Here is a 20,935-nt window from a genome sequence, read left to right on the forward strand (position 1 = left end):
GCCAAAAGCGTACAGCTGCTCCGTACCTGGCGTATATCTTGCATCTGTCCAGTTGCGTACAGCTGACTGAGGAGGGTGGAGCTGATGTTCCCGATTGCAAAGGTTGGACATTATGACAAAAAGTTGTTCCTGTATTGTGACCGACAGTATAGCATCAAGGACATCCTCGCAGATGTAACACCACTCTGTTTATACAGAGTATAAATATTTGCAAACACATATATGCTGGCAACATTCTGGTTTAAGCATTATTATACCAGATGGAACGTTGTCTGCAACGTTCTATGTAAAAGAAATAAGAAGTGGATTGGTAGCAACAAGAGTGTTTCCAGTACGGGAAAAGTAAACGTGAAACTAGTTTAAGTTGATGCATAGGTTTTTCTTGGTAAATTCGAAGGTAAAACTGATAATAAGTAAAAGATAGCTTACAAAAAAGTGTTAGTGATATTAAAAGAAAAGAAATGAAATTGTTTATTTTAAATGTGTTTGAATGAGGTGTTATCGTACCTCAGGTGGCAGCTGTGGTCAGGTTGATGTTGTCAGCCTCAGTCAGTGTTGCAAGACGCAGTGGCTGGCACGCCCCTCTGCACTCCACCTCCCTTAATACACGTTTCACACAACACTGTACTGCTTGTCATGGATCAAATACACATAGTTTTGCAGTACTCGGTGTGGGGGAGGTGAAGTCTAGCAGCCACGGCACCGTCTACAACTTGCAGTCACAAGGGAGTGTAAGTGTGAGAGGTGTTCCCAAGGTGGTCAGCTGGCGCCTGGGTTTTCCAGAAATATTATTGTCAGTATTAATGTGATGCTGCAGTAAAACATGTAAATCAAAATTAAGAAATAATTTATAAATAATTGTGTACTAGTAGTGTGCCAATGCGACAGTTTTCTTTTATTGTAGGTGGTGTTGCTTGGGAGAGGTGAGAGTATCCAGCAGTTTCAGTGTGGCAGCCAGGTATGGCGTGTCCTCTGTCCTGTTACTGCGGCCTCATGTGTCGCTGTGGATGCATCCCCTCGCCAGAAGTGCCCTCTATGACATCTGGGGGGTCGCTGGCCAGAGACACACACCGCAGTCATACTGTCTACATTCTCCTGTTAGGGGCAGCAGAGACTGGCAAGTCCACTATTATGCGACAAATGAAAATTATTGACAGTGGCGGTATGTCCCCAGCCTCTCTACGGTCCTACACTCGGCACGTGCTGGATAATGTTCTCACATGCGTTACACGACTAATAGCAGCTGTACATGAAGCTGCCGTGCCTTGGGGCACACCTGAAGCTGCGCATGCCGCCCATACACTAGCAGTAGTAACGCCCACAGACTGGGGCTTGTTAGATGATGATGTAAAACCAGCACTGCTGCCCCAGGATCATGCACACCTCATGCGAGTCCTGTGGGAGGACACGGCAGCCCAGGAGTGCTGGCTACGCGCCAACGAGTTTAATTTGCCAGACAGCACAGCCTACTACCTGTCAGCTACTGAGCGACTGGCGCAGCAGCCATACTTGCCCACACAAGAGGATGTACTCCAGCTCCGCATCCCCACCCGCGCAGCCACTGTCTATGACTTCCACGACAGAAACTGGACCTTTAGGATAACAGACGTCGGCGGCCAACGCGGGGAGAGGCGGAGATGGTTGCGCCTATTTGATGAAGTCAACGCAATAATTTTCCTGGCGGCTTTGAGCGAATATGATCAGACGTGGAGTCAGGAGGAAGAAGATGGCATGAATAGACTTGAACTGTCATTACAGCTCTTCCGCGAGACGCTCAACTACCCTGGCTTCTCCAAGACCAGCATGATCTTGTTCCTAAACAAGACTGATGTGCTTCAGAAGAAGATAAATAGGTCGGACCTGAGCAAGTACTTCCCAGATTACACTGGTCCCAGAGGAGACGCGCGTAGTGCTACAGATTACATTCGCAATCGCTTTGTGACCTTTGCCAAGACTAGAGACAATTTCTTCTCCCACGAGACCTGTGCTACAGACACCAACAAGACCAGGTTTGTCTTTGCTGCCGTAAGAGAGAGTATTTTGTGGGACAATATCAGACTTTTCATGGACCCGTTCCAAACTTGACGTTTGATGGTCCTGAGACAGCGAACTAGTCTAAGCAAATACCATCATGGATCTAACTGGTTTTTATGCAATGGTTGCTACCCATTGCCTTATAGGACCTCGATACTAGAGTCACAAAAGGTTAAAGTACAAGTTAATTTATATGGTGATGTGAGTGATGTCTAGCTTGTAGTGAGACATGAAGGTTAGTGAAAAATATCAAGAATGACTTCATAGCGAGAAGTGATGGCTGTCGTACAAAAAAAAATCATGTAAATTGTTGTAATAAGTGAAGCAGTGTTTAAAATGGAATATCCAGGTATATGTAGAAAGTAGTAGTTGTGAAGTTCCCTTGAGATGTTATATTCATGAGTAATGTTGGTTTTACAAAAATATTTGAAGTTTTGTACATTACCTCACTGATTTCACTATAAAACGAATTAGCTGTTAAATATTTCCTTTATTTCGTATGTTCTGAATGGTTACACTTACCATTTATTTTGTATTATCAATGATAAATATGGTGCCTTTTGTATGTAACTCTTTTATACACAAAATCCAGATACTCATTGTATCTGAAAATTACTGTGACAGACAGATTTTGTCTTACTATGTCAGCAGCTCATGACCACCATTATTCCAGGTCATTGATATGTTGGAGATTATCTGCAGCCATATATACGTTTTCTCTAATTGTTTAATTAAGCCTTTTAATGTCTTTCGTGCTCTAAATAGGCCTAGGCGGTAAAACAAGCCGTATAGCACTCTTTCATGTTTTATACATTAATATATCTATCTCGGTATTCACACTATATATTTTCACGAAAACTGACATATCAACTTCACCTAAAATTAATATATAATTTTAATCCTCCTCAGCCTAAATTTAGTATTTAACATCAATGAAATATTTTAATTTCGCGATGAATTTATTCTGGCAAAATGATCTTTGTTTTTAAGCCATTGTTATATATTTTGTCTGGCGGAGAAGCCAATTATTTCAGTCTCGTAACTAACCATATTGGGAATTTTGATATATCGTAGGAATATTCCGATATTATTATTATAATCAAAAAAGAAGCACTAAGCCACAAGGACTATACAGAATATTCCGATAAAACAGGCTTGTAGCCGATTATAAAATTGAGGTATGTTATCCGGAGAGTGTAAATAGTTTTGAAAAGGTATTAAAGTGAGTGCCAGAGAGAGTATGCAAATGTCAATGGCCTGCTGGAGGTGAGAAATGTTACGGCACTAGAGGTATAAATGTCAAAGATTGTAACACTGGATCTAAATGTCTAGTTGATAAGACACGTGTGCAACGGTTAAGTAACTTATTCCGAAACGTTTCGCCTACACAGTAGGCTTCTTCAGCCGAGTACAGAGGTAGCAGAAACAGTAAAGGTGTAACGACGATGTAATCAATCACCCTTGAAGGCTATATATTGTATACCATTATCATATTCATTAAATGTCTAGGTTTTGGGTGTGGGGAAGGAGAAGAGGGATGTTCTTATATCTTGAAAACTTGCTTGATACACTTCAGGCGAGGTACTGACAGGGAGAGCTTAATGGCTGCCTCCATAGTTTCCTTAAGGAATTATAACCTATGATAACCTAACAAAGCAACAAAATGTGATTTATTTTTCTTCCGGGTGTTCTAGGATGCAAATTACAGCAGTTGACTAACTCCTAAGTACTTACTTAATAGTAGATGAATTGGGACAGCAGATTTAAGGATTATAAAAAAAAGAAGCGCTAAACCACAAGGGAGCAGATTTAAGGAGACTTGGCAAAATGCTTTCACTGACTACAGGTTTACCAAGGTCTGTGGGGACCAACACCGGTTTATGTAATATATACAGGTAAAGCTACAGTAGAATATTCATGTCATTTTTGTGATTATGACCAGTGTCAGGGAACATTTATCCAGTTGCCTGACGAAAGATAACCTACTAGACAAGACAAGCCAATTACACTATGACAATGACCTTATAATCAATTGAAACATAAATTATCATTAATATAGTTTTACTAAGCTCTGTCCTATTTCCGGTCTTATTTACAACTGACCTTGGTCAAGAAAAGTGCTAGTACTGGTTAGCAGATTTCCGAGTAGGCTGCTGACCTTCCTAAAGTTTGGTAGCATTAATCTAGCCGTCATTACTACAGTAGTAGGCTACTGCAGCTTTAGTGGAAGGCCTCGTTAGATGACCAAATGCTCCAGCTGTGGGTCATCACATGACTAAGACTCGGGTCAGGAAACACTTGTCCTGTTTCCTGACAAACCTTACCTAACCTACTGCAGCTGCTGGCTTCTACAAAATACTGACGACTCAGTGTACTCACCCTCACAGGACGTCCAGAATTGAGTGATCCCTTGAAGCTCAACCTTAGGACTTGTCCTGCCACAATCCAGTATCAGGCAGATGTTATTCTTATTCATCAGTTGTACTGCTGCACGAGACCTCATCATTATCATCTTCACGATGACTGCCTCGCCTGTGTTTTTTGCTTCTGCCCAGCTTTTGGATAGGCTTTATTTTTCCGTTTGTCAATATTGCCCAGTTTTTTGGTTGTTTGAAAGAAGTGGGTTAACACCTTCACTGTTTTCTGCTTTATATGCAGTGGGAAGATTCCACCTCAAAAAAAAAAAAAAAAAAAAGTTTTCAATGTTATAAGGCATTTTTAATTAGGGTGGCATACAATTACAGTTATTATACTTGTACAGTGCCACCCATTACTGACCTCTATAGTGCAAGTATCAAAGATACAGCAGTCATTAATACTACTGCAGGTGCTGTGCATGACCTCTACAGTTTTTGCTACTACAGTAGTGGAGAGGGTCACATTGACTATTGGGTTATCATAGGCTAAATTCTGCACAAAGTTAAAATTTAAAATTATGTAAGAGGCACAGATAAAAACTTACTGTATTTATCAATATTAGCAACAGTGCAGCATGTGATACCAGGAAGAGACGCTCTTTAGATGATGATAAATTAGACACTAGAAACACTTGGGTATCATTGTGAAAATGTCTTGCCACACACTGGCTTGCTCAGTCTAATAGAGAGAAGAATGGTTGCAGATCAGTAGTAGTTTGAAGTAATCAGTCCCTCAGCCTGGAGTTAATATAATCAGTCCATCAATCCTGATAAGATTGATGAACTGATTGCATCAGCTCCAGGCTGAGGGACTGATTGCCTCAAACTCCTGATCATCAATCATTCTTCTCTATATTGGACTGAGGAAGCCAGTGTGTGGCAAAATGCTTTCATAATAAAGATACCTAAGTGTTGCACATGTGTCTAATTTACCAACCTGTCAGTTCTCTCAACCATTTATCTACATGATAGATGATCTACCCAGAGTCAATTTCGAGTCATTGCCCCCGCGACCAGTTCCCTACCAAGCCTCGTTCATTTTAAATGATATCAAATGATGGTAATGTTAGATGAACACATACTAGTTCATGACTTGATGAAGATAATGTTAGTAGATAACATTGACAGTGTTAGATAAAACTAGTTGATAATTTAGATGATGTTAGTTGATGTCACAGCTAAGTTAGAGCAGTGTTAGCAAATGAGGCTATTAGTTATGGCTGCTAGTGGATGGTACTAGTTCATGGCTGACCTGAAGGCATAATCTTACAAGTTTATTAATAATTTAGCACAAATAACAGCAATCATAATAGATATCTATCAGATAACTTATTATTCATATATTCTCATCTTTGATAACTTTTTTGATACAAGGCAGCTGATACCACACGATATTCTTTTGTTTTAATTATATATTTCAGTTCCTCATTTACAATATGGTTGATTTTTTACGAACCATCGAATTTACGAATTTTACCTACAAGGCTGTTTTTATTGTAATTCTTATTTTTCTCTTTATTTTGGGAAGTTTCTCTAATAACAATAATATAGAATAATTAGTAGTAGTAATAATAATAAGTTACATGGTGTTGCTCTTTGATTTTAAGTAGATTTTTGAGTAGTAACAAATTGTATGGAGAAGTGCCAAACCCAGAAGGGTTATACAAAGCTTAGACAATGGTTTAACCCTTAAACTGTCCAAACGTAGATCTACATTTTTTCAACATTTGAAAGTATGTAAAAAAAGTAGATCTTTTCTTTTTTTTACATTTGAAAACATGTAAAAAAAACTTTGATCTACGTTTTTTTTTGTTATATTTGAAAATATGTAAAAAAAACGTAGATCTACTTTTGGAGCACTACGCATGTGAACATAGATCTGCTTGGACAGTTTAAGGGTTAAATAATCAAGAATTTGCCCTCTCCAGAGGACAAAAATCAAGTATGAAACAAATATTACGAACAATCACTTTTTAAATCATTGTACAAGTAGACACTTTATTTAAATGTAATAATAATATCTAAGCTCTAAACTTGAAAGGGTTATTTAAATGTAAATATTGTTAAATTTACATTTTTATTTTTCACTGTAAATAGCACTTAATGTACCGTATATTACTTATTATTACTACTATATTATCATTCACGGGGAGCTCTCAACCCGTATGGGTGATGAATGATATCCAGGCTTGATTCAAAGAACTAGAACAGGGTTCAGTTTCTTAGATCAAGAGCCCCTCAACAGCATCAAGGAACCTTCCTTGATGGAGGGTGTATAGTGTAAATATTGGTGAATACGTACATATATTTTATTAGTGCAATATTAATGGTTCAAATTGGTAGCTAACAACACTGTGATAAATTCCAGTAGAAATAAATGAGGGAATGGTAAAGCTGTAGGAGTTATACAACACCTGGAGGGAATGGTAGACAAGCAGGTTCAATCCAAGGAGAGGGAGGATACATCCAGTTACTTGGGTCAAGAATGTCTAATAACAGAAAAAGTGTATACCAGTGGTAAATAACTGTGTAGCAGTGGTATTATACTGACAAGCATGTTAATAACAGTGTGTGCTTTATGGCATTTTATTGAGAAGAATTTTAGTCTTTAGACTTCACTGATTCTCAGAGCTCGCATGTTCCTGGTGGACAAAATGTATTCTCAATAAAGTGTCATAAATCACAGTGTTATATTAAGAGGAAAATGTAGTATTTTGTAGCTTAAAACAATTTAGTGTTGCTAAGTTTCCCTTGTGTTAACTTAATAACAGATTGAAAGTGTAAGCTGAATTTTGAGCATGTCCAGTTATTAATATATTCATTAATGCTGCCTAATATGGCATAAGGTCCAGGCTGCCTAAGGTCCAGTTTGAATTATAAAGGTTTTGTATTTCCAATTTGCCCTATAATGTCTAATCTATCCTATATGATAAGGTTTACCCTTTAAAGCCTAGGGCCCTAAGAAGCCTAGTCCCTCCCATGCAGCTATGGCGCCCTTGTATATAGTCCCTTATGATATTCGTAGGAAGCACTAACCTGTAGGGGGTCATACAATGCCTGGAGAAATAGGTAGCAATAAGGTTTAGGCCAAGAAAATGAAGGTCAGGTTCAGTTGCTTGGATCAAGAGTTCTTCACCAGTATCAAGACACATCACCCATTTCTTTATGGGACAGGCTTGTTAATGGGGTTTAAAGCCTATCAACTACACTAGGGACATTAAGGCTACATGTAACCTTTTCACCACCAGACAAGAATTCTTCAATCCCTAAAACTGGGATTAAACTCAGCATATATATGCTGAGAGAAATATACATACCTCTGTGTATATATATTCTGTGCCCTCCATGAACAGATAATGATATAATTCATTTACAGCTAGCCTAATAGTCACAACAAGAGGGACTATCACTGAAGGAAAAGTCCCTCGCTATACATAAATCTTTTAAACCTTCAGATTCTTCAAAAAGCGAGTCTTGAAGGCCACTGTACATACTTATGGTTACCATGTAAATAGATCTTAGGGTTTTGGGGATTAATGGTAACAAAATTAAATTTTCCATGTATAACTTTGTGTAATTATTATAAGAAGGCTTCACACGAGTGTACTGTGAAGCTTCAATAACATGGAAAGAAACTACGGCCCTTGGCGCCCCCATATACTCACCTTAATTTACCTTGCATAGAGAGCGAGTGTGAGTGTACTCACCTCTATGTGGTTGTAGGGGTCGAGTTACAACTCCTGGCCCCACCTCTTTGCTGGTGTGTGTGTGCGCACACATGTGCGTTTTTTGTTTTTCTGGTTAGAATGTATCAGCTAAAAAAAATTATTGTAGCTGACTGTTAATAAATCTGTAGGATAATATATTATTAATAACAAATATAATATATATATTTTTTTAATTGGGGAAAATGTTGAATCCACAGAGATCCAGAGAGCCTGAGGAACAATGGGCAATCAGGTTTGTTCAAGGAAAGGGATAACTCCAGTTCCTTGAATCAAGAGCTCCTCACTGATGTTGAGGTAATGATTTTGAAATTAGATAGCAACAGGTTCTGATGTTAGACGGTGAGAGATTTTGAAGTTAGCAACAAGTTTTGATGTTAGATGGTGAGAGATTTTGAAGTTAGCAACAGGTTTTGATGTTAGATGGTGAGAGATTTTGAAGTTAGCAACAGGTTTTGATGTTAGATGGTGAGAGATTTTGAAACTGGACAGTCACAAGTTTTGAAGTTAGGTGAGAGATTCTGAAGGTACTGTAGATAGTAACTAACTGTTTTGAAGTTAGATGGTGAGATTTTAAAGTTGGCTGGTGAAAGATTTTGAAAGTAATGAAAAATATTAAATATTTCCACATAACTGCCTTTGTAACTTACTCTGCTGTGGAAATTACAGTATCTATGAATTTTTTAAATGTCCTTACCACTGAAAATAGTGTCCAGAAAACATGCAACACAGTGAACCAAAATCATAAAACATTGTGGTTAATACTTTAGAAAAATTAGTGTCTGGAAACTATGCAACACAATTTACCACAATTATGAGATGAGACATTGTGGTTTAAATTTTAGCAAAATGTAAGTTTGATTATAAACTACTAAGTGTTGTGATTTGTTGAAGTAAATGCAAATTTAAAAGATTTGTTTTAATATGCTTATCCTCATGTATGTTTGGTTGTCCAAAGGTCACTTCACATAATGCTTAGTATAAATTGTTTCAATCAGGTGAGGAAGTGCTAAACCTGTAGGGATGATAAATGGCAAGCCATCAGGATTGATCCAAGGGAGGATAATTCCAGTTCTTTGGATCAAGAGCTCTTCACCAGCATCAAGGTGCCTCCTTTGAGGAGTTCATGCTTATAATGACTATGTGCTATTGCATAAGAAACATTGCAATTGTTAAACAACAGTTTATTACAGCAACAGAAAATACATTTCCTAACTTGTGCATGTGAAATTTTATTTGTTGTAGTGCATGTCTGCATGAGAAATAAATGAAATTATATAAATGGACTGTTACTAAGTGTTAATAACTAGAGCGCAATTTTAATATGAAATATACAATTCTGTTAGAATACAACTATCAACAGGATATGAAATACTAAGAATTTATAGGTCGCCAAAAGCTAGTGTTAAACTTTGTAAACAATGCTAGACTTAATGAAGCACAAGGCTGAAAACTCGCTGTGACCATAGTTTTCCCGGGAGATAATGACACACTCATTTGTGTACCACGAGGAAAGTACAGTGGACCCCTGTCTTACGATATTAATCCATTCCTGAGAGCTCATCATACGCTGAAATTATCTTTAGCCGAATTAATTTTCCCCATGAGAAATAATGGAAATCAAATTAATCCGTTCCTGACACCCCAAAGTATGAAAAAAAAATTTTTTTACCACATGAAATATTACTTTTAATACACACAAACTGAAGAAGACATGCACAATTACTACTCTACTAAGAATAGAATACATGACACGTACCTTTATTGAAGATCTGGTGATGACTGATGGGAGGGGGAGTGTGAGGAAAGTTATTGTTTAGAAGGGGAATCCCTTTCCATTAAAACTTGAGGTAGCAAATTCTTTTCCGGGGTTACTTCCCTTCTTTTAATGCCACTAGGACCAGCTTGAGAGTCACTGGACCTCTGTCACACAACAAATCTGTCCATAGAGCTCTGTATCTCCTGTTCCTTTAAGACTTTCCTAAAATGGGCCATAACATTGTCATTGTACAGGTTGCCAACAAGGCTTGCAGTAGCTGTGTCAGGGTGATTTTCATCCATAAAGGTTTGCAGTTCAACCCACTTTGCACACATTTCCTTAATCTCTTTTTTCAATTCCATACTAATTCTCGCCCCTTTTTACCACAGGGATGGCACTAGAAGCTTTCTTGGGGTCCATGGTGACTTATTTTGCAGTTACAAGAACTAAAAACAATGGGATAATGTGAAATGTACCGAATGTATCCGTAGATGCGACCGCACTGGCTGGCTTGTAAACACTGGCGCTGAGGCCACAAGTGGGATGCGTCCCGGACGAATCACGTAAGGCGAGTTTTTTACCGTGAGGCGAGGCAAAATTTTTGCGTTCAAATGCTTCGTATGACGGATTTAACGTAACCCGATGCGTTCGTAAGGCGGGGGTCCACTGTATTATGTAAGTTGTTTTAAGTGAGTTGAGGTGAGGAAATACAATTATATAAATAAAAGGTTTGAATATATAACCACTGCTTGAAACTACTACTACTTCTATGCTCCTGTATACTTGTTTGTGCATAACAATTGCAGATCTTCACTATGTACTCACCGAGTTGTGTATGCAGAGGTCGAGACTGCTCCTGGCTTAACTTCTTGAGGTGCTTGGCCAACTTCTACCGGACTCTAGCCTTCTGGGCCAGAGTACCTATTTTTGATACTGTGAATGGAGGAAGCCACCACTGCCTCATTTAAGTCATTCTGCTTTTCAACCACCCTGAGACTAAGGAAATGCTTTCTAACATCCCTTTGGTTGATCTGTGTATATAAGGCTGCATGTTTACACATTTCTGTGTAAGCACACATGCAGTAATGTACAAGTGTATGTACGGGTGTGCCATACATTCACACAAGTCCATTTGTTAACTACACCCACAAAAAAATATTAAAGAGTGAGGAAGAGCCAGATCTGAATGTGGGGAAGGTGCACAAGGTAGTGGGTTGAATGAAAGAGGGTAACAGTTGGGATTGATGAGATCAAATCATGGCCATATGTTAAAAGCAAGTGGGAATTTAGTTTTTGAGCGGTTGGTGCATCTGTTCAATAAATGCGTGAAAGGGGGAAGGTACATAGGATTAGCAGTATGTGTGTGTGTGCGCATAATTCCTTCGTACAAAGTAAAAGGGGATAAGCCTGTTGAGTATACCAGTAAAAAGTACAGTAATTAGTGAAAGAATTGTGGATAAAACAGAGAGCAAGATTGCAGTTGAACAAGATTTTAGGAACGGAAGGGGATGTGTAGACAGAGTGCTTACATTGAAGTTTATAAGTAAGATAAAGATAAATAAGTTTTTACTGCATTCATGGATTTAGAAAAGGCATATGATAAGGTCGACAGGGGAACAATGTGGCAGATGTTGCAAATGTGTGGAATAGGTGGTAGGTTACTTAAAGCAGTTAAGAGATTTTACGAGGATAGTGAGGCTCAGATTAGGTTATGTAGGAGACAGGGAGATTATTTTCCAGTAAAAGTAGGCCTTAGACAAGGGTGCGTGATATCACCATGGTCTTTTAATGCATAGGTTGAGTTGTAAAAGAAGTGAATGCTAGGGTGTTGGGAGGAGGTGTGAGATTAAAAGATAAAGAATCTAATACAAAATGGGAGCTGTCAAAGACTTTTTTGCCAATGACACTGTGCTTTTGTAAGATTCTGAAGAGAAGTTGCAAATGCTGGTAGATGAATTTGGGAGGGTATGTAAAATAAGGGAGTCAGAAGTGAATTTAGGAAAGAGCAAGGCAATGAGAGTAACCAAAAATTCAGATAATAAAAGACTGGATATCAGATTGGAAGGAGGGAGTATGGAGGAAGTAAATGTATTCATTTATCTGGGAGTGAACTTGTCAACACACAGCTCTATGAAAGATGAAAGTAAACTACAGAATTGATGAGGGGAAAAAAAGGTGGGTTATGCATCTGAAGAGGAATGTGTATTACACAAGTGGTACCAACACTTAATATGGGTGTGAGGCATGAGTTTTAAATATTGCAGCAAGCAGGAGGCTGGAGGCAAAAGAGATGTCATGTCTGAGAGCAATGTGTGTTGTGAATATTTTGCAGAGAATTCGTTGTTTGGAGATTAGGAGGCAAAGGGTTATTAAAAATATTACCTAGAGGGCTGAGGAGAGGTTACTGAGGTGGTTTGGATATTGAAAGAGGATAGAGCAAAAGACGTTGACTTGGAGGTGTATAAATCTGTAGTGGAGATGAGGCATGGTAGGGGTCACCCTGGAAAGGTTGGAGGGGGTAAAGAAGGTTTTGTAAGCAAGGGGCTTGGACATCCAACAGGCATGTATGTGTGTGTGTGTTTGATAGGAATGAGTGGAGGCAAGTGGTTCTGATGACTTTATATGCTGTTGGAGTGTGAGGAAGGTAACATTTATGAAGGGATTCAGGAACTCTGGTTAGTCAGACTTTAGGCCTGGAGATGGAGAGTATAGTGCCTGCACTTGGAAGGGTGGGGATAATGCAGTTTGGAGGGACATCTGGGCTGTAATTTCAGTATGCCTCTGGCAAGATGGTGGAGTGAATGATGATAAAAGTGTTTTTCTTCTTCAAGTCACCCTATCTTTGTGGGAGACTTGACACAAATATCCCACACACATTGGAGAACAAAACTATCAACGTTTTGGCCAGATCTGGATCATTAACTAGTTAAACGTGTCACTAGCTAATGGTCCAAGTTGGACATAAACACCATCAAGGTTTCATTCTCCTATGTGTGGGTTATTTGTGAATTGTTCTAGTCATGGTATTATGCCTTTATATTCTTGGTGGGAGACGACAGCTGGTGTGTTAAAAAAATGAAAATAGGTATTTACAGTCTTGCAAATGAACTTTTTTATTTAATACATTTTAACAAGACTGGATGTGAGAAGTACAATGCCTGCACTCTGAGGAACAAGTTTGTAATCTGAATTGTGATTTCCACTAGAGAATGAGTGATGGTGAATCTGTTTTCTTCTTTAGGATATCCTATTCTGGTGAGAAATTAATTCATTAAAACAATTGTCACATGTATGATACTTTTTTCAGTGGGGAGAGAGGAATGAGAGGTAATACACTATTCCAGGGCTCCAATTCAATACTGTAATGTTGATTTTTACAGAGGTATTTACTGTAGTTTTGTAGCGAAAAATAAAAATTGTGCCTCTGTAAGAGATTGATTAGCACTTGAGTAGACACAGTAGTGGAATGAGTGTGCACTTTAAAGTGTTTTAACTGCATGTAAAAATAGATGGAAATGAATATTGTTAAAAAAAGGGCCCATTTAAGGCCATATTTCCGAGACCACATTAACATCAGTTATCAGAAATATCACAACCAAGTAAGTTAAAATATTCACATGGTTATAAATCCTTAATAAATTGGCCAAGTTGCTTTATTGATTTATTTATGCATTACATTTTACATAACATGATAGAATTTTACAAGTATAGAGCGATAACTATCACAATGGCCGGCAACAGACCAAATGGCGGTATTAATCTTTAACTGAAAAAAAATTACACCGGAGTGAGCTGAGGAAACCAAGGGGAGAACATTTAAATTAGTACCTTCCTACAGACAATCTGAATTGGTATTAAAAAGGTTGTGGGTTATGGCTCGGGAGCACCATCTTCTGATCCACAGAGCAAGGAAGGATGTCCCTTAATACCTGAGGTGAATAGCCTCAAGAGAACTTTTGAGTTTTCTTCTAACCACTTATTTTATGCCCTAGCTTTAAAGCAGCCATGTCAAGAATTAAGAACCAACTGCACAGTAAGCACTGAAATGTGAAGAATACTGTTAATAGACTGTGTGTATGTTTTAATCTTAACACAAGTGTCTTTCCCCAACTTTTCAATTACACATAAGAAATTCAGAATTTCATGTCCCTTGTACCATACACTTTGAGTGTCAATACAATAAGCTCTGGCTGCTGAGGGCAGGCATAAAATGGCCAGTTCAATACTTTCAAATGTGAAGTGCACATTCATCCAGATGAATCATCAAGGCATAATTAGGAACATAATATATCAGGATGAAGTGGCAGAACTTTGACTTACTCTTCATTGCTTTCTCACTACCTTGTATTTCCAAAATGCTGTGAATAGAAGATTTGAGCCTCGAGCAATTCAAGAAAAGGAAAAAGTCATTTAGTATCTTCATGACAAAGAAAAAACTACAGACTTTTAAAATGAAAATGTTGAAACAAGACTGAGCCTGATTTGGTCCTACTGCTTTTCACATCATCAGACTGTCAAGAACAGGACACCAATAGAAGATCCACCGCCACTATCTCCCCAGCTCTGTGTGACTATGTTAGCGAATTACATGTTGGAGGAGTTGGCGTTGATCCAATCTCTTGCAATTTAATTTATAGCTGACCACCACAAAATCAATTCTAAAAATGCTTTCAGGAGGACAACCAAAAAATAAAAATAAATAAAAATAAAAAATTCAACACATACAAAACTAGGTAATATCTCATATGTCTAAAAAAATGACATTAAAATACATACAATATACTCAAGATAAGCTGTGGTGATCTGTAGACTATTAATGTGGGTTGCCGTTCGTACCACGTCGGGAACGGTGTCTGTATTCTGCATAAATACACGGCACTTGTAGCAGAAGAGAAATATCAGTAAACAATGTACATGAATGAAGGTGGGAGCTATGTAATGCTTGTGTATATAGCCTATTTCCACAGGAATGAATTCATGGATTCCCTCTTGGATATTTTATTTCCACGTCAGAAAATAATATAAGCTGTGAATTTCTTCATTTTAAATTCTGTAGCACCAAACTTATGAAGATTCAGTAACTAACAATTTTCCTTTTCAAAATTGTCTTAATTATGATATCATTTTTCAACAAACAATCCACAGAGGCCTCGACAAATTTAGTGATACGGATACTTCATTAAAAGAGTTCGGGTAATTTTTGACAACTAGCGTATCTCCCATGTTATCTGTGGTCACAATTTGGCTGCTGTGCTAAAAGGCAACTTCCAGAGAACAGTTTTTATCTGCAATTTAACACGTACTGTTCCTGAAAGTCACATTAATGTATTAGCTCACTTTCATAAAAGTGGTACTGTACTATATATATCACACCTGGCTACCGGCCGCTGCTGTCTCCCACAACCAACACCTGTGGGCCGGAACCCGAGTTCACACTCACGACTACACAATATCACATCACATCGGTTGGTGGCTCACAACGCTCACTTCTGCCACTCTACCCGTTGTCGCCACTTTAGTGTGGAAGCAACACGACTGCTGCCCTCCGCTGGGCCTGAACCACCCGCAATGGTCGACAATGCAGAAGTGGAGCACTGCACTCACTGTTTGTGTTCCTACCACTGGAGTCATTCTCTCCAAAATGTACATATCACCATCACACTGGGTACCACACGTGGTTGCCTTTCTAGTTACAGTAACTGGTACGTATATTCTTGACTGTGACATAATCTAGTCACAACTTTGGCTTGATAGAATATAACTCTGTATATTTAAAAAAAAAAAAATCATTATGGAATATTTCCAGTTGCACACTGGCACCACTTCCTCAACTGTTTTTGCTCTGTACACAGCAAAGCACAATAACAGCAGGTGGTTGTGGCAGCAAGTAGGAACACAGGAGTTTCTAGTGCTGTGTTGAGCCTCTGCCCCAGTGTCCTCAAGCACCCAATCCGCTTCATCACCACCCTGCCCTAAGCCACCATAATGCCACACCTCATATGGGTATTGTCTCTCTTAAATATAACAATTGTTCATGTGTAATGTGTTGGAAAATAGTATAAAAAATATGAATTACTGCATGCAGTACATTCATTAAAACTTATTTTCTTCCTAATTTGCAAATTATTACTACCCAATTCAAATGTTAAAAATTATAAATTAAAGACATATTCATTGTCCATAAAAATCCTACTGCAGATCTATTTCTTAAATTTACTGTCATGGCTACTAAAAGCTGAGGTAACTGGCACATGAAATTTCCAACTGTGAAGAGACCTGACTAATTGCATCATGGATCACTGCTGACAAACTTAAGCCCTGTGGTCAATATGGCCATAGTGGTGCTGGTGGCAGTCGTGGGCAACGGGCGGCAGCAGGCAGATGGTGACGATCGAAGGGGATTGGGTGATGCAGGGTGGAGCTAGGTAGGGGGTGTCGGGGCTGGACATGCCCCCTACTGCGGGTGGCGTGTCATTATGAACTGGTGGAAGAGTGTATGTTGCCAAGGCCCAAAAGACCAGTAGTGAAGGGTTGTTGGTATCCCACCTGCTGTTGGGCAGCTGCTGCCTGCGCTACAGCAGACGCTGCCGCTGCTGCTTGTTGCTGACTATTGGCTGACTGCCTACCACTCTTTGGAAGTGGCGGTGAAAGATAAGGATTGGAAGACAGCGTCAACACATCATTGCGGTCCTCCTTACGGTATGCCAAACAACACCGAATGAATTGCTGAAAGTGAAGGTAATAAAGTTAGAATATATCTCATGATATATTTAAACATTACTGATTTATTTATCGTAATAATACTTTTATCTTGAGCTCTTAAGTTTACAAAATAGGATAAAAAATAAGCTCACCTTGGCTTCATTGCTGACCACTGGTTTGGGTGGAAACTGTACATCTGTTGCTTTAAGGATAGTATTTTCCTCTAATATAGTAGCCTGACTTTGGTTGTGGCCGAACGGCTTTTTCCCGTATAGGCACTGATAGAATATTACACCCACAGACCACACATCTACTTTACTAGATATCTTGGGTGGCGTCTTCCCCACAATGAAGCACTCTGGTGGTAGGTACCTGCAAAGAAAATTTTAATGCGATTCTTTAACAATAGCAACAACATACCAAAAACACTTAACAACAATTGAGTATCACAACTAGTAACTAAGTATACAATACATAATGGGATAACATCTAAAATAATAAATATAATAAAGGCCTACTAATCAAATAAAAATATTTATAGAATACATTATTCCATTTTCTCCATGGGGAAGTAGAACAGAATTCTTCCTCCGTAAGCCATGCGTGTTGTAAGAGGCAACTAAAATGCCAGGGGCAAGGGGCTAGTAACCCCTTCTCCTGTATACGTATATTACTAAATATAAAAGGAGAAACTTTCGTTTTTCCTTTTGGGCCACCCTGCCTCGGTGGGATACAGCCGGTGTGTTGAAAGAAAGAAAGATCTAAAATGAGGTTAAAGAGGAAGTAGTGTGTGTGCTACAAATTTTGGAAGCTTTACCAATGCATTTATACAATAAATATTTAAGCTCTTTTCTTAATAGTTAAAACCTGGTAAATAAAAATAGGTAAATACAGAAAAGATGATAAATAAGTTGCATCAAGAGTGATACTGACCAGTATGTGCCAGCCCCCTGAGAGGTGAGGTCCATTCCATAGTCAGGATGGTAGCTGTCCTCGTCCATTACTTTACTGAGACCAAAATCTGTGATCTTCACTTCCCCGAGAATATTACCATCAGTCAACAAGATGTTTCCTGTGATAAAAAGCATTTTAGGGATATACAAATTTACCAAATTTATGCTGATACATGAGCCATAATTATAGGAATATTTGATGAAACAATATGCAAGTGGGTTATATATATAGGAAGAGATGCCATGATTTAGATGAAGCAGATAGTAGGGAAGTGTAGATAGCAGAGAAGTGTACCAGGGTTATGCAAGGATAGTCTGGCCTACAAGGATTCACCCCCTGCCACCATCTTAGGAAATAGAAAACGAGTAGAGGATACAATTAAACAAATGGATGCTGTATATTGATATACACTATCTGTTAATGCTTCTGAGAGTTCATGGCTTCCACAGTATAGATTCAAACCAGGGCTTATAAACTGGAAAGCAAGTATTACAAGAATAAAAACTATTAAGAACAGAAAGTACAGTAATCCTAAGTGTATACTAAATGTAGGTGGAAATCTACAAGAATTACCTGATCATAAAAAAAAGCAAGAAATTAACAAGAATCTTACTCACTTCTTTCAGGATACTTAAACAAGTGAGCAGGCTACTGTTTCACACTTTATGAGTACACGGTAATGCCTCCATGGATGGTTACTATCCACCAACCTACTACCTGTTTAATGAATAATTCTCTTCATAATTTTTGCATCTAATATATAGGGTGAAGCCAACAGAATCTTTCCAAATATCTTTGTTTCCTTCAAAACAAACTCTATGACCAGCACAAAACACTGTAATTACAAACACTGCAAGTTATTGTGGTGATGTCAATAAAAAATATGCTTCCGGTTTTAACTCTAATGCGTTTTTTTTTTTTTTGCTTACACAAATTTTACAGGCTAAAAGCTGTTATCCTAACATGGCTCATTTAAAAGCCCAACCCCATTTAAGGGATATTATCACCCCCAGGATGCGACCCACAACAGTCGACTAACACCAGGAAGGGGGGAGCACCAAACCCATAGGAGGGGTCGTAGCACAAGGAGAATTGGAGTCAATCAGATCTGATCCAAGGAAGGGGAGAATAGGTTCACTTCCTTTGATAAAGAGCCCATCACCAGCCTCAGCACACCTCCCTTAAGGGATGCTCTCCCTGCAGAATATTAGTACTGAATCAAACCATTCCCCTGGCTGGGAGTGAACCCGCGGGTTCAATCCCGGCCGGGGGTATGGTTTGTTTGCAATCGTGTCATTACGATATGACCGCGGGTTCAATCCCGGCCGGGGGTATGGTTTGTTTGCAATCGTGTCATTACGATTTTTTGAGTCATTAGTACTGAATACTTCTGAGGGAGCACTTAAGACTCTTTCTGAAGAGTGATACCTGGTCTATCTGTGACAACCACACAGCACTTGAGGTATCCCTTGAGGATAACTAACCGTCACGGATTAAAGAGGGCTACCTCAGAGGGCAAACTGCACTGAGACACTATAATAAAAAAGATTACTGCAGGGTGAACACAGTAGTAACTAGAATAGAGGTTACCTCAGGGTGAACACAGCAGTAACTAGAATAGAGGTTACCTCAGGGTGAACACAGCAGTAACTAGAATAGAGGTTACCTCAGGGTGAACACAGCAGTAACTGGAATAGAGGTTACCTCAGGGTGAACACAGCAGTAACTAGAATAGAGGTTACCTCAGGGTGAACACAGCAGTTACTAGAATAGAGGTTACCTCAGGGTGAACACAACAGTAACTAAAATAGAGGTTACCTCAGGGTGAACACAGCAGTAACTAGAATACAGGTTACTTCAGGATGAACACAGCATAACGGAGATAAAACACCTCAATTACTGGGAGCGCTTGAGGTTCCTAAACCTGTATTCCCTGGAATGCAGGCGGGAGAGATACATGATTATATACACCTGGAAAATCCTAGAGGGACTAGTACTGAACTTGCACACGAAAATCACTCACTACGAAAGCAAAAGACTTGGCAGACGATGCAACATTCCCCCAATGAAAAGCAGGGGTGTCACTAGCATGTTAAGAGACCATACAATAAGTGTCAGGGGCCCAAGACTGTTCAACTGCCTCCCAGCATACATAAGGGGGATTACCAACAGACCCCTGGCAGTCTTCAAGCTGGCACTGGACAAGCACCTAAAGTCGGTTCCTGACCAGCCGGGCTGTGGCTCGTATGTTGGTTTGCATGCAGCCAGCAGTAACAGCCTGGTTGATCAGGCTCTGATCCACCAGGAGGCCTGGTCACAAACCGGGCCGCGGGGGCGTTGACCCCCGGAACTCTCTCCAGGTAAACTAGAGTACAGGTTACTTCAGGATGAACATAGGAGTAACTGGAATAGAGATTACCTCAGGGTGAATATAGCAGTAACTAAAACAGAGGTTACCTCAGGGTGAATATAAAAGTAACTAGAATAGAGGTTACCTCAGGGTAACACAGCAGTAACTAGAATAGAAGCTACCTCAGGGTGAACACTACTAACTAGAATAAAGATTACCTCAGGGTGAACACCACTAACTAGAATAAAGATTACCTCAGGGTAACACAGCAGTAACTAGAATAGAGGTAACCTCAGGGTAACACAGCAGTAACTAGAATAAAGGTTACTTCCAGGGTGAACATAGCTGTAACTAGAATAGAGGTTACCTCAGGGTGAACACAGCAGTAACTAGAATAAAGGTTACTTCCAGGGTGAACATAGCAGTAACTAGAACAGAGGTTAACTCAGGGTAACACAGCAGTAACTAGAACAGAGGTTACCTCAGGGTAACACAGCAGTGGGTAACTAGAATAGTCTGAGAGTTACTTTGAGAAAGTCACAGTAAGGAAGCATGATGCAAGGAGAGATTAAAAAACAAAATTACAGAGAAAAAAAAAAGAAAGAAAGCAGATAAAGAAGGGTATGTGGTTGAGAGAGACCAGCATAACAGTTGCTATAGTCCCAAACCCCTCCTTTAGAGTGCAGGCATTGTACTTCCCATTTCCAGGACTCAAGTCCGGCTATATAAAAATAACCGGTTTCCCCGAATCCCTTCACTAAATATTACCCTGCTCACGGTCCAACAGATTGTCAGATCCCAAATACCATTCGTCTCCATTCACTCCTATTAAACACGCTCACGCATGCCTGCTGGAAGTCCAAGCCCCTCGCCCACAAAACCTCCCTTACCCCTTCCTTCCAACCTTTTCGAGGATGACCCCTACCCCGCCTTCCTTCCCCTACAGATTTAAATGCTCTCCATGTCATTCTACTTTGATCCATTCTCTCTAAAT

General features: G+C 39.3%; 2 protein-coding genes and 1 pseudogene across 13 annotated transcripts in view; 1 reads left to right on the forward strand and 2 right to left on the reverse strand.

Annotated features, from left to right (window-relative positions):
- The window catches only part of LOC128704298 (uncharacterized), a 33,042-nt gene extending 28,610 nt beyond the window's left edge, over nucleotides 1–4,432 (reverse strand). For 2 of the 3 annotated variants that reach the window (XR_011394383.1, XR_008409431.2), the window contains exons 1-2: nucleotides 4,414–4,428; nucleotides 508–770 (exon numbers count right to left, since the gene is read on the reverse strand). The gene's annotated coding sequence lies outside the window, so the exon portion shown is untranslated. Of the gene's footprint in view, nucleotides 1–507; nucleotides 771–4,413 lie in introns of all 3 variants that reach the window. The other variant, XR_008409432.2, reaches the window with a different exon arrangement.
- On the forward strand, nucleotides 594–9,087 carry LOC128704295 (guanine nucleotide-binding protein subunit alpha-14 pseudogene; annotated as a pseudogene).
- A 4,496-nt stretch (nucleotides 9,088–13,583) lies between these two features.
- LOC128704294 (serine/threonine-protein kinase tousled-like 2) overlaps nucleotides 13,584–20,935 on the reverse strand; it is a 159,678-nt gene continuing 152,326 nt past the window's right edge. For all 10 annotated transcript variants that reach the window (XM_070103166.1, XM_070103172.1, XM_070103165.1 and 7 more), the window contains 3 exons: nucleotides 17,571–17,709; nucleotides 16,790–17,009; nucleotides 13,584–16,661 (listed from right to left, as the gene is read on the reverse strand). In XM_070103166.1, the coding sequence (XP_069959267.1) occupies nucleotides 16,410–16,661; nucleotides 16,790–17,009; nucleotides 17,571–17,709 (611 nt within the window). In that variant the 3' untranslated portion in view covers nucleotides 13,584–16,409. The remainder of the gene's footprint in view (nucleotides 16,662–16,789; nucleotides 17,010–17,570; nucleotides 17,710–20,935) is intronic.

Source organism: Cherax quadricarinatus, chromosome 84, assembly GCF_038502225.1.
Source record: "Cherax quadricarinatus isolate ZL_2023a chromosome 84, ASM3850222v1, whole genome shotgun sequence".
Classification (NCBI taxonomy): Eukaryota; Metazoa; Arthropoda; class Malacostraca; order Decapoda; family Parastacidae; genus Cherax; species Cherax quadricarinatus.